At 44.1% G+C, this 12532-nt stretch overlaps 1 protein-coding gene across 1 annotated transcript in view; it reads right to left on the reverse strand.

Moving 5' to 3' along the window:
* Positions 1–12532, reverse strand: part of MMP24 (matrix metallopeptidase 24) — a 44471-nt gene that overhangs the window by 13081 nt on the left and 18858 nt on the right. The window contains exon 5 of the mRNA XM_066199196.1: positions 4163–4324. Within this exon, the coding sequence (XP_066055293.1) occupies positions 4163–4324 (162 nt within the window). The remainder of the gene's footprint in view (positions 1–4162; positions 4325–12532) is intronic.

The raw sequence follows: 12532 nt of genomic DNA on the forward strand, positions 1-12532 counted from the left end.
CCTCCTGTGAGCACCGTACCATGGGGCACGGATCCACAAGTCCCAAATCTTGCAGCTTCTACAGATGAGGTCTTCGATGTTACTCTATTTCCTCCCCATGTCCAAGAGGACATTTTCAGAGAACGTTTGCAGGTCCCACATGACAGCCATGCTTGCTCTGATGGTCCCACTCACAGTGCGGCGTCACCACATGGAAATTCTCCACCAGGTCTTTCTACTGTTCTGTCACAAGCCACCCCACACATAGGTGTTGTTTACAAGGATCTGGGATGATCAGAAGGGTCTGTAGGTTATAAGAATCTCTATGGCTGCCCCTGGGAAAAGAGGAGGGAGTTTATGGAACCTGTGCATGCTGCACTGGAGGGGTGAGGCTTGCAGAAGGTCCTGGTTGCTCATGGACACTGTGCCCGGCTGATCCCCTGTTCTTGAATGTCAGAGCTGGTGTTGTCCAGTTCCTCAGCCAGGGGCTGGAGTGGTTTCATCACCAGTCTGGACCTCAGCCCTCAGGGGTGCAGCGTGTGCTCTGACTGGGATCTCTTCTCTTGAACTGCACAGATGATGTGTGAGGCTGAGACTTCCTCAGTGAGATTTGGGATGACCCAGATCTTTGAGGTTGTCTCCAGGGTTAATGACCTGGCCTACCTTTGAATGGTTAGGAGACCTCCCCTTTGTGACCCCAAGCTTTGAAACGCCCTTGAAGGTAATGGCCTGGTTAACCAGCCCTGGGGACACGAGTTTTCCCTGTACATCATGTCAAGCCCTCTGCTCCACAGACACAGTCACAGGAGAGGCTAATTCATCACCCACTGCAAACCTGGAGAGCAGGATGTGAAGAATCATGGAATCACAGAATCATTCCAATTGGAAAAGCCCTCTGAGATGATCAAGTCCAACCCTTAACCCAGTACTGCCAAGCCCACCACTAAACCATATCACCAAGTGCCACATCCACACATTTTTTGAATATCCCCAGGGGTGGTTCCACCACTGCCCTGGGCAGCTGTTCCAAAGCCTGACCACCCTCTTAGTGAAGAAATTTTCCCTAATACCCAGCCTAAAACTCCCCTGACACAACTTGAGGCTGTTTCCTTTTGTTCTGTACTTTTTACCTGGGAGAACCCTGATCCCCACCTGTCTGCACCCTCCTGTCAGGACAGGGTGACCAGTTCAGGCTCTGTGACACAGCCACAGCTGAGCATCTTTCCTCTCTCTACCCGCAGTACAGCTCCCTGCAGCCCTGGCTTCAACACTAGCAAAGTTAAGAGGCAACTCAACAGGATATCAAGGGGACCTGCAAATTGGCATCCCTTCCAGTTTAATTCCTTCCTGGACAGGTCACTTGTGACACAGGCACATAAGTACAGAGGGAGATGTCCTTCTGAAAAGCATACAAAAAGTAGAGCCCTGCTATTTCCTTGTTTTGTCAAGGAATATGGTATAGGAAGCAGCTCTCAGGAGATGGGAATATTGCTGACTTGTGTTACAGCTCTGTCACACAGGGAGCTGCTGGCCTTGCCCTCAGTAGCTCAAAATGGAAGTAACACTTTAAATATTGACCTTATACTAATCAGCATGGGGCACAAACAAGAGTTTACATCATCTACTGTCTCTTTGGGTGAGTTTTGAAATAAATTCAGCAGAAAAATAAAAATTCAACAAATCATTATATGACATCTGCATGTGTTTCTTTTCTAATGGATAAACGCAGATACAATATAAATCACATTTCAAATGCATCATTCTCAAAAGGAAACAAAACGGACTTCAGCTTTAGCAAAGCCTCTGTTCCTTGTTCTAGCAGCTTCAGTGGAATGAAAAATTGAAAGTTTTGATCATAACTATTTTTTGAAAAAGCCCACTACAGGCAAGACAGTGGCTCTGTGTCTGACTTTGCAGAGTAGGTTACTAAATAATACATATTGAGCACATCCTGCTGCTCTGCAGAGAATGTCAAAGCAGCAAGAAAGCAGGAGATTTTGATTTTTGGAGAGGTTCTCTAGTAGATGGGCTTTTGGCATTCCCAAGACACAACAACGCAGAGTGGCACTGTGGAAATAAAATACATTAGTTGAATGTTCCTGCTAAAGCTGCAAGAAGGATATTTCAGCAGGCCCTTCTCCATTTTAAGATCAGATGAAGGGTTCTGCTCTTCCACCATTAATTCCAGGGAGAAACATCACCTGCATTTTCTGTAATTTCATTGTGAACCGTAAGTGTAAACCCTAATTTTAAATTCAACTTTGTTTTTTGGACTGTAACTCTGTACCAAGGGCTGAAATCTCTACCTGGGGAAGAAAAGCTCCTGCTGCAGAAGCTGCTTCTTCTTCTCCCCACAGGATGAGTTATCTCTACAACCCCTAAAAACATTCCCCGCCCACTCCAGCTCAAAGGCCTCAGAGCCCCATTCTGGGGAGTGCTGGTCCCAGCTCAGCCCCTGCTGATCTTGGCTTGAATCCCAAAAGTGAAGCAGGAAGACTGTCAGTTCCTTATTTCCTCCCTTTCCAAAAACCTGTCTGAAAACAGAGAAACCAGTTATTTTCTCTTGATTGTACTTCCACTGTCTGCAATAAATTATGGGTTTTTTCTTTCTGTTTAACCAAAGTTCACAGGAACTAAATCAACATTTCAAAATAGAAACAGCATAATGGCATTTTGACAGCTTTTAAAAATTAACACTTAGATCTATTACTTAGTGAAAGTTTAACACTGACTGCCCCAGCACTTTATTTTAAAACATTCCAGAGTCTCCGCTATCCCGAGCACCAGAACATGTACTATGTTAAAGTATTCATAGGACAATTAACATGCAACTTCACCCTGGTAATGATCAAAGAGAAGACGCACCAATGAGACAAGACAGCTCCCCTGGGTGTACTTTAAGCCATCTTATTTTACATGTTGGACCTTACTTGGATATCTTCCTCACACTGAGGCTGGACTGCATTCTACAAATGCCGGTTTTTTCCCACTGCCCTCACAAGTCAGAGAAATTAGCCCAGAAAGAGACTTTTTCCAGGCATCTGCATTAACCAAATGAATCTCAACCCAGTCACAGAAAACAAACACCAAATCTGACTCAAGGAGTTAAGATATAGTTCAGGCCTCTAAAGTCCTGCTACACTGCTTTAGAATCTTACAGGTCTTGGCACACATTTTATTAGTGGCAATTTCAAACTCACTGGCAGATCACTGATGCAAACATTGACAAGTGTCAGCCTGCCACCAATTCCTGCAGCAAGCCCTGAGAAACACCAGCTTTCCCACTGATAACTGCCCTACAAGGTTTTATTCACCTTTAATTCATTCTGTATCTGCTCTACTGCTTCTGGGAGCGAATATTTGAGTCCAGCTGCACAGTTACATAGTACAACTGCTCTGTGCTGCATTTACTCAGTAACCTCTCTGTCAAACTTGTACTTTCCACAAAAAATTAAATCAGGGATGTTTGATGAAACCTACTTATCACAGGTTGCCACAGACTGTGACCATTAGTCTCAGTCTCCCCCTGAGCTCCTAAAACCTGGATTTCTCTTCGGTCTCAGAGTTTCCTTCAGCCAATAATTCTGCAAGTTCCTGTCCTCACACGCTGGTATCCATGATCCCATCACAGGGCAGCACAACATCTGCAGCCCCTTGGTTTTCTCCCATAATCTCTCTTCCCCTTTTCCCTGTTTTCCTATTTGCCCAATATCTTTGTGGCACACACTGTACAACATGTTCAGGTGGAGATTAAAAAAAGCAAAGTGTTTCCTAAGCAGATCCAAACTTTCTTTTGCTTACCTTATATATAATAAGAAAAAAAAAATAGTGTATTAATACTTTTTACCTTTCCTTAATGTTCCAGGCTCTTTTCATTCTTTTCCATTATTTGCACTGGTTGCTCCTAATGGACAAATCTTGGGTACAGCAAAGACTTTCCCTCTTTTACTCCTTGATTTGGGGACACAGTGAGGGATGGACCAGCAGTGGCATCGCAGAGGTTTGGTTATCCTTACTTTTGCAGTCATCTGATACTTAGTCCTGGATCAAGGGCTTTAAACAGTTCCCCACTCAGCTCTGGCAGGAAATGCAGCCCAACATCTGCAGGCATGCAGGGGCTAATTGTAAAATACTCCCCAGGCTCAAACTTGGTGTAACCAAAGAAGTAGGTAGGGTTGCTCACCATAGATTTTCTGAATTCCTTGGAGGTCATCCTGGGGCAGTTTGAAGTTGTGTGTTTCCATGTACTGGTAGAAAGGAGCCATAATAGCACTGGGATCATTGGAGTGTTCCAGACCCAGCGCGTGCCCCAGCTCGTGGACTGCAACCAGGAAGAGATCATTCCCTGTGGGAGGAAGGCACACAGGTTAGCACAGAGCCACAGCCTGAGGCCATCCCAACACCCTCTTGCCCATAAAGCCAGAAGCAAATGCTTTGCTCTCCTACTGCACAGCTGGTCAGCTCCTGGGGATGGTTTTAGTCCCAAAAGTCTGCACAGCCTTTAGCCATTGTCATGGCAAGGGCCAGAGGCTGCCAGCCCCAGAGTAGGTAAAACAGGCAGTGCCTGAGTGAAAGGATACTGACTGTAGACTTTTTGTGGAGAATTTACAGAAAATGGCCAACAAAATGGTCACTCTGATACCACTGGCTCTTTATCTGAGTGCTGCCAGAAGAGGTGAGAGCACAGAGAGTCTGATAATCAGTGGTGAGGTGAGTGCTTTGTGCCCCTTCTGGGTCCTCTGGTGCCATGTTCTGATCTGCCCTTGACCAACAAATCATCAGGGAGGTCTGCAGGCACCTGGCAAGGCAGGACGAAGCACAGAGAAGACCAGGACAACACCCACTGTCCCATGTGGGCAGCCCCATCTCCTCCAGCATGGGCTCCTCAAGGTGCTTTTACTCTGCTGGACCCCTGGCACTGCCATGTGTGCAGGAGCTGAGCACACGTAGCTCCATCCTGCCCCACTCCCACACAGGGAAAAGGTTGAGTTGGATCCCAGTGATGGAAGACAGAACGAAGAAGGAGGAAAGAAGGGTCAGGACTCCTCCTTACAGGAAGAAGAAGGGATGAGGAGCCCTGTCTGGTGCAGAAGCTGGGAGCAATGCCAAGTAGGGGTACCTTCAGCTCCACAGGCACACATTCCTCTTCAGTCCCCCGGGCCTGGGACACTTGTCTCTTTGATGTAGCGGGGTCCTGGATGTCCTGCTCCATAAGGGCACTGGAAGGTGACCCAGGCAATGCTGTGTAGGGATCAAGACACAGCCAACAAGGACTGAAATAAGGGTCTCCTCATGGCAGTAAAATGTCTGAGCCCTCAATTCTGCATGAATTTGGGCTCCTCTGGTTTTGTTTTTTTTGGCAAGGCAGAAACCAAGAGCACTCGCAATCAGACACTTGCAATCAGTTGTCAGTGGCAGATCAGTGGCTGCTCTGCAGCCTCTCCAAAGAGCTTCTTCACACTTCCAGCTGCACCTGCCTTGGAGGTACCAAAGCTCAGTTCTGTGCTGAGCTCTCCCTGAGACAGGAGTTGCAACAGTGACTCACACAGAACCATCTCCACTTCTTAAATAGTTACTGCTTCACTGTTAGCCTTAAAAACATGACAAAGCAGTTTCAGGGATCTGCAAGCCTCTATAGCAGGGAGCTTTGCCAGCATCTGAAGATACCTGAAGTCAGTACCAAACAGAGCTCCTCCCCCAGCCACACATACCACTCCAGAACAGTTAAATGCTCTAAACATTTGAGTTGGAGGGTGAAAGCATCTGAATATGCAAGACATGTTAAAATATACAAATGCATTTCAAATAAATTTTTAAATACAATTGTCCAAAAATATATACAGCCTAAAATTTAGCTACATATTTATGTAAAATTTTAGAATTTCTGTATTTGGAAAATCCAAATGGAGACCTACTTAGTAATTTTTTTTCTCATTTGTTGCTGAAAAATCTGGTGTGTGCAGAACAAGTCAATACAATGTCCAACAGCATAGTATTAAATCCATGAAGTAGTTTTATGGTAAAGTTCAGAAGACTGATGACTCTTCACAGGTTTTCAAAAACACTCAAGCTTAGAAGATGCACCCAGATTCCAAATGGGATTCAGAGATTCTATGTCCTTTCGCAAAACTGAATGGACTTAGTCTCCTGTATCACCTCAATGCTCATGAAAGCATCATTTTCACTGCTACCACAACTACTTACATGTGAAAATCCACAGTAAAGCTCACTCAGTACAGAGCTGACCTCATGAGACTCTGCTCATCACTCACCACAGGCTCACAGTCTGTGCCCGTGCTCAGGGACATCTTCCCTCACCTCCCCTTGGTGGTATTTTCTTCCTCGCTAAACTATCTGCAGTATTTGTGCTGCCAGCAGGTCTAGAACTTGTCTCTATGTAACTCTACATACAAATCTATGGAAGTGACTTGCCTCTATTGGCTAAACTTTTACCAGGAGCATAAGATCAGGCACTATCTTAGCTTAAATTAGTTTCAAATCGCTTTCAATCACTTGTTTCTGCCCAAAAATAAATGCCAGCCCACTTTACAGGTGGAAAACAAATCCTGCACACTTACAGGATGGTTGAGGCTGGAAGGCACCTCTGTAGGTTTTCTGGTCCAATGCCCAGCTCAAGAAAGGTCAAGTAAAGCAGGCTTTCTTATCAGGTTTTGAATGTCAAGTTTCTCGTACACAGGGCACTCCAGATGTGGCAAGTGGAAAGGAGGCATCCTCTCCTTGCTGGCATTGACCTGCTGCCAATGCTCTTCCAGAGGCAGCCCTGGATGCTGTCGGTCTTCTGTGCTGCTGTCTCATGTTCAACTTGCTGTCAAGCAGGAGCCCCAGGTCCTTCTCTGCAAAGTTACTTCCCAGTCTCTGGGCCACCAACAGTCCAGGGGCAGGGCTGTGAATTTCTCCTTGCACACCTGTCTTAGCTTCCTGTCAGCCTGTTCCTCCAGCCTCTTGAGGTCTCTGAACAACAGCATTACTGGGCAGTGTTACAAACTGCTCCTCCAAATTTCCTCTCATCTTCAAAGTCACTGAATGTGCACTCTGCTACATCACTGATGTCATTTCATCAAGATATTAGTCAGTACTGATCTCATGCAACTCCTTTGACACATATCCTGAACTTCTCCATCTTGCAGTTACTGCAGCCAAGGATGCAACTGATCTTCACACCACCCACTTTTCTCCAGCTATCAGGTCCAGCAGATCATCGCTGTTTGTTCCTTGATCACCAGTTAGACAACCAGTAAGAGTTCTGCGATGATCAGCAAGATGAAGGCTCATTACTGAAGAAGCACCTCAACCACCATGATGGTCAGGACAACCCGCTTTTCCATGATGGAACAGAAACACACCTTTTCCCAGCTATGCTCAGGAAATACTTGTTCCTGGAAACACAGCTGTGGAAAACAGCTGCTGCTGTCCAGTTTTAAATCACCATTCTGACTGGCAGTTGTGTGTGAGGATGTCACAGAGCACAGAAAATGTTGGCTGGGAAGCCTTGTTGCAACTAGAGGTAAGAAACTCTCAAAGAAATGAACTGTCCCAAGTTCCAGCACAGCCACAGCAGGCAGGTCAACAGTGGAGTGGAAAAGCTCTCCTCCTCCATGGCCAGGAGGCCACCCAAACCAGGGCAGTGATAAACCTGAGCCGGTGGCTGGAGCAGATGAAACAGAGCTCAAGAGAATTCCTAGAAAGTGAACTGACCTCCACAGAAAGGAAGACAAGAAGCTCCTCCTAGTTCTCTCCAAGTACCCTGATTCTCAGTGCTAGGGCTGCTTCTCATCTGCTTTTGCTGAAAGGCAGTCATGGCAGAAGCACACACAGCTCCCTCTCCTTCTGCCCCCTGCCATGGCCAAAAATTTCTCACCACTGTTTAATCCTCTCATCTTTCTATTCCAGCCTCCTTCCAGACACATCTGTTGATCTCATCCTTCCAGCATGTCCCTGTCATCTCCTTCCTCCATCCTGCTGTACACTCAGTTGTCCCAGGTCTGAAACAACTACTACATCATTCTCAGAGAACAACTGAGACAGTGTTGGAACCCAGAGAGGAAGAGATGGGAGAAAAAAGTCTTAAGACCATCTCAGAAGCCCAGAGTTCTCACAAATCCAGCTCTGGATTCATCATTCGGAATGGTCACTCCATATCAATAATATTGTTAAGCAACAAGTTCCCTTTAATTTACTAATGGTAGGGAATTCCATAGCATGGAAAAGAACACACTGTTCATTTCCTTTCAAAAGGGTGGGCTAGGATTTGCTCTGAAAGGCAAATATTGACGTATAAAACCACCAATATGGTTCTCTCCTCCCACAGCACTTGGCTGGAGCTGTGAGGGCTCTCTCTGTTCTCACCCATTGCTGAGTGATGATAAGGAGCCTGAAAAGGAGCTTGTACCTCCCGCATTGTTTCTGTTGGATCTTGAACATACAGAAAGGTCTCTGACCTCCCAGTTCTTCACATTTCTTGTCCAAACAGCATTCCCCATAGTGTCCATCTTCTTGGAGCAAGATTCAGATGGAGAACTAACATCCTAGCTTGGTGCTTTGCTACAGAAACAAGGTCAGGCAATAGGATACACCTCCCTAATTTCCTTTCAACCCGCTCCCCCAAGCCCAAGTAACAAGAAAAACTTGCACTCAGAGTATCCCAGGCACCTGGGCAAGACAGTAGGGTTAAGAAGGATCTGTATTTGGAGGAAACAGTCCCAAGAGAAATACAGCAATTTTTGCTCATTTGCACCATCTGTACAAAACAAACAGGTCTGGTCAGAGACCTGCCTGAGCTTCCTCCTTCCCAGTTCTCAGGAGGCAGCCAAAATGAGCATCAGAAAGAGGATGACCCTGTAAAACTGGTGGGAGTAAGTCGGCTCAGTGAGTGAAATAGCTTGACCTGCTATGCTAAACACAAAGAAACACAATTCATTTAGCTTTGAAGTTGCTGATGTGTTTTTCTTACCAGCACGATGTTATCACCACAGAAAATGACAACTGAGGACTTACCTATAGCACTATAAAAGCATCTCCCATTATCTTGATGCCACACCAGGTGAATACACTGCTTACTTTACAACCAGCTCAATGGCTCTATACAACTCGAAACATAGGTTTAAGTTGAATTTTCTTAATTAAAAACAATCTGTGTTCAGGATAAACCTCATTAGCTGTTGTGCTCCCAGATGAGCTAACTTACTTTAGATAAACTGCAATATAATCATATATCAATCCCAGATCTTTGGTGAAAGGACTCTCAAATTGTTTGTAACATTCTACCTTTCCCTGCAGAGTAAAGAAAAAACATGGTTTTATTGCAACAGCACAGGAAATACTGGAGTCATAGATAAAGTATTTATGTATGAACTTCCTTCAACTCTAAAACTCCACCCCTCCTGATCCTTTGATTTTAATCTTCCTCTAGAAAAATCATTCAATAGGTAACAGACACCTTGAGACAGCTTTTCTTTGTGAAGTTGCCAGCACATGCCTTCTTGCATAGTGTCATTCCCTTTAACTATGAAAATCCATACCAAAACGCTTTATTTGGCTAAGTATCTCACTGAATTATTCCTGTAGGTCAGCGAAGCCACTTGCTGAAATGCCTGTCAGTTCACAGCAGCAGGTCACAGGAACTCCATTAGGGCAGTGCTATCAGTTACTGCCATCAGTGTTTATCCCTGAGCATGTGGGTAGGCTCTGGAAAGCACACAGCACTGGGGACTGTAAATCCAGGACATAGCTTCTAAGACAACAGAAATACAAATAATATTGCATAACTGATTAACAGCAGAAAAGAGACTGAATCTCTGCCCTTCGTCGTGTTAGTTTTATACTTTATGAACTGTATCACTCTGCCAACACATCTACATACTGTAGTGTACTCAGACACAATTAAAAAGACATATGAAGGTTATTTTTTCAAATTTTATTAAAGTAAGAATGACACTGAGGAAGTCAGATGATTGACTGTGTGTGACAATAGCATGCCTCAGGTAATTACAGAAGAGATGGTGTGAACTAAACATGCTTTAAATACACTAAAATGATCCCTTCCACCCCAACAGCCACGTGGAGACAACTGTTTCCCAAGCACAACTTAAAGAAGCTTTAGGGCTACTCTAAGCTATGCTTTGGTTCTTGCATCTTCAGACCTGGTAGGTCTGACCTGTCCAACAGAAGAACATGTGATTTGTCTGTGCTCCTCTATTCACCTCCACAACACGCTCTACTCAAGGAAAGCTTTTCAGCCTTCTGAAGACCCTGAAGAAGGGGTGATACTGCTCTGGTATTCTGTGGAAAACAGCTTTTCTATCTAGAAAGGAAGAAAATACATGTTAAAAAGAAATACAGGTGTTACGTTACTTTGTTCGTAAGAAATTATTGTTACTTGTAGAAATGAACATGTATGTTGCTTCTAGAGGAATTAATGAAAACTATGAAAAGTATCTATCTAAACAGCTTCCATGGAGAAAGAAGGAGGGATCTGCAGTTTGAACAGCAACTGTACCACACCCATGTTACACTGATCCCCACAAGACCAAGGGACTGCAGAAGGACAAAGAACCACATTATGTTACCAACATGAAATGTTATTTGCCTTTATTGCCCAAAAGGCATTGTGCAAATCAGGGCTGGTAGCTGTGATTACACCTTCCTAAGGGTGCAAGCTATGCTTTATCTGACATGCACAGAGGACACTATGAGGACAACCTCCTGTAGAAACTCTGAGGAAAAATACAAACTAATGGTCTGGTATGGTGAGACCAAAACTGACAGAGTGGGCAGCCAGAAAGAGGGGCAGTCATGCCATTTCAGCTGGCTCAGCAGCATGACAGTCAGTGGAGTAAGAGTGTTCTGCTGAAAAATTAACCCCATCTTTCACAAATGTAGGTTGTAATTCCATAAACAATTCGATATCAAAGAATTACTAATCCCAAAATGAAAATTCCTATTTGCCTATACCAGCAGAGAATTTGGTAGAACACATGGTAAAGCAGTAAAAAAAAAAAAAAAAAAAAAAGTCACGGCAACACAAAAAATCAAAAAATGTAGATGTGACTTTCATTGCATGAAAAAAATCTTGAAGAGGAGCTATTTGTATTTTAGAAGTATTTAAAGACAGCAGGGTCCACTGACAGAATTCAGTCATGACCCAGCTGTGGAAAACACTGGAAGGTAACTAAAAAACTCGTCTTGGCAAAGGCAGTGTGGACAATGCAGTCTGTGATATTTGGAATCCTTTTCTGCCCATCAGGTTGAAATGATATTTAATTCCTGATGCTGGCAACAGAACAAGTGTTGTTCTGGAAGCAATGAGAGTTGCTCTGTGCCACAGTGAGGGTGTTCTGTAGAACAGGAGACTTTCTGTCTTTGTCCTCCCTGACACACAAGTTCCTAATGGGGCTGTAAAGACTGAGTAGGACTGAGACACAAGAGAGCTGGGACGGAAGAGATCTCCCCATCAGAGTCATATCCTTGGTGGATTTGGGCAGAGAAGGCAATACTAGTCAAACTGTTTTCAAACTCTGAGCTCTCCTTCAGAAACAGGAGAGAAAAGGAAATGGAACTTAAGCAACTCCCAAGTCTGGTGCTCGCATGTGATGTCAAAATCTAGAGTATTGGGTGTCATTTCCCTGCTGATGCTACAATCCACCTCTGCCTGTGATGACCTGCAAACTCTTTTCAAGAATTCCTCTATTTTTCCTTTTTTTTTTTTTTTTCCTTCCTGATGGCCTGTTGTTTTTCTCCTCCACCCTTCAGCAAGTGGAATGCAGCAAGTTTATTAAAGACACTGCTCCATTTCGGCTCATTTCACATCATCAGTTTCTGCTTTACAAAAGGAAACTGATAAAAGGAAGCTTTTTGGCTCACCTTGATTCTTGTGACCTGCTTCTTTCACAATTTGTTTTTTTTTTTTTTTTCTTCCTTTTTAAGGGAATGAGACATTATTGTGATCCTTACTGGCCCTTTCCCGTGAATCCCAGAGTATTTCATTCTCTGTGAAAAGAAGTAAAATACTTTACTTTGATTATACATAAATCAATAGGATTCCAAATACCCATATATAACTATATTCATACTCTGTGTATTGAATGACTACTAACAGATGGAATGGGATAACATTTTTCTTTAAAGAACACTGTGAACATCAGGTGTATTGACTAGTAGTATCAGGCGTATTCACAAGTACAGTGTTTTGAAAATTTGGAATTTGGAGATGACCCTTATTAATGAATTTCTGCAGTAATCAATAACTAGCACTGCCAAACTTTAAATCCAGCCTGCATTGTGAAGCCATTGCTGTGCTTGTAGAATGACAGCAAACACCAAAAGAAAGCAGTACTTACAGAGAGACTGTCCAGGGGTGGAGAGGAGAATCTGAAGACAGAAATCTTCCCCGTGTGCTAATGGTCTTCCTCTCTTCTCCTTTAGGTTGACAGGACAGATGTAATCTCAACTGTTGCTGATTTGAGCTGCCTGATTTGATTTCTTTTTACTGTGGCTGGCTGTCTTGAAATCATGTGTCTCTATCTTTGCTCAAATC

The sequence above is a fragment of the Chamaea fasciata genome, unplaced genomic scaffold, assembly GCF_029207755.1.
Source record: "Chamaea fasciata isolate MVZ Bird 193981 ecotype frontalis unplaced genomic scaffold, bChaFas1.0.hap1 SCAF_17, whole genome shotgun sequence".
Classification (NCBI taxonomy): domain Eukaryota; kingdom Metazoa; phylum Chordata; class Aves; order Passeriformes; family Sylviidae; genus Chamaea; species Chamaea fasciata.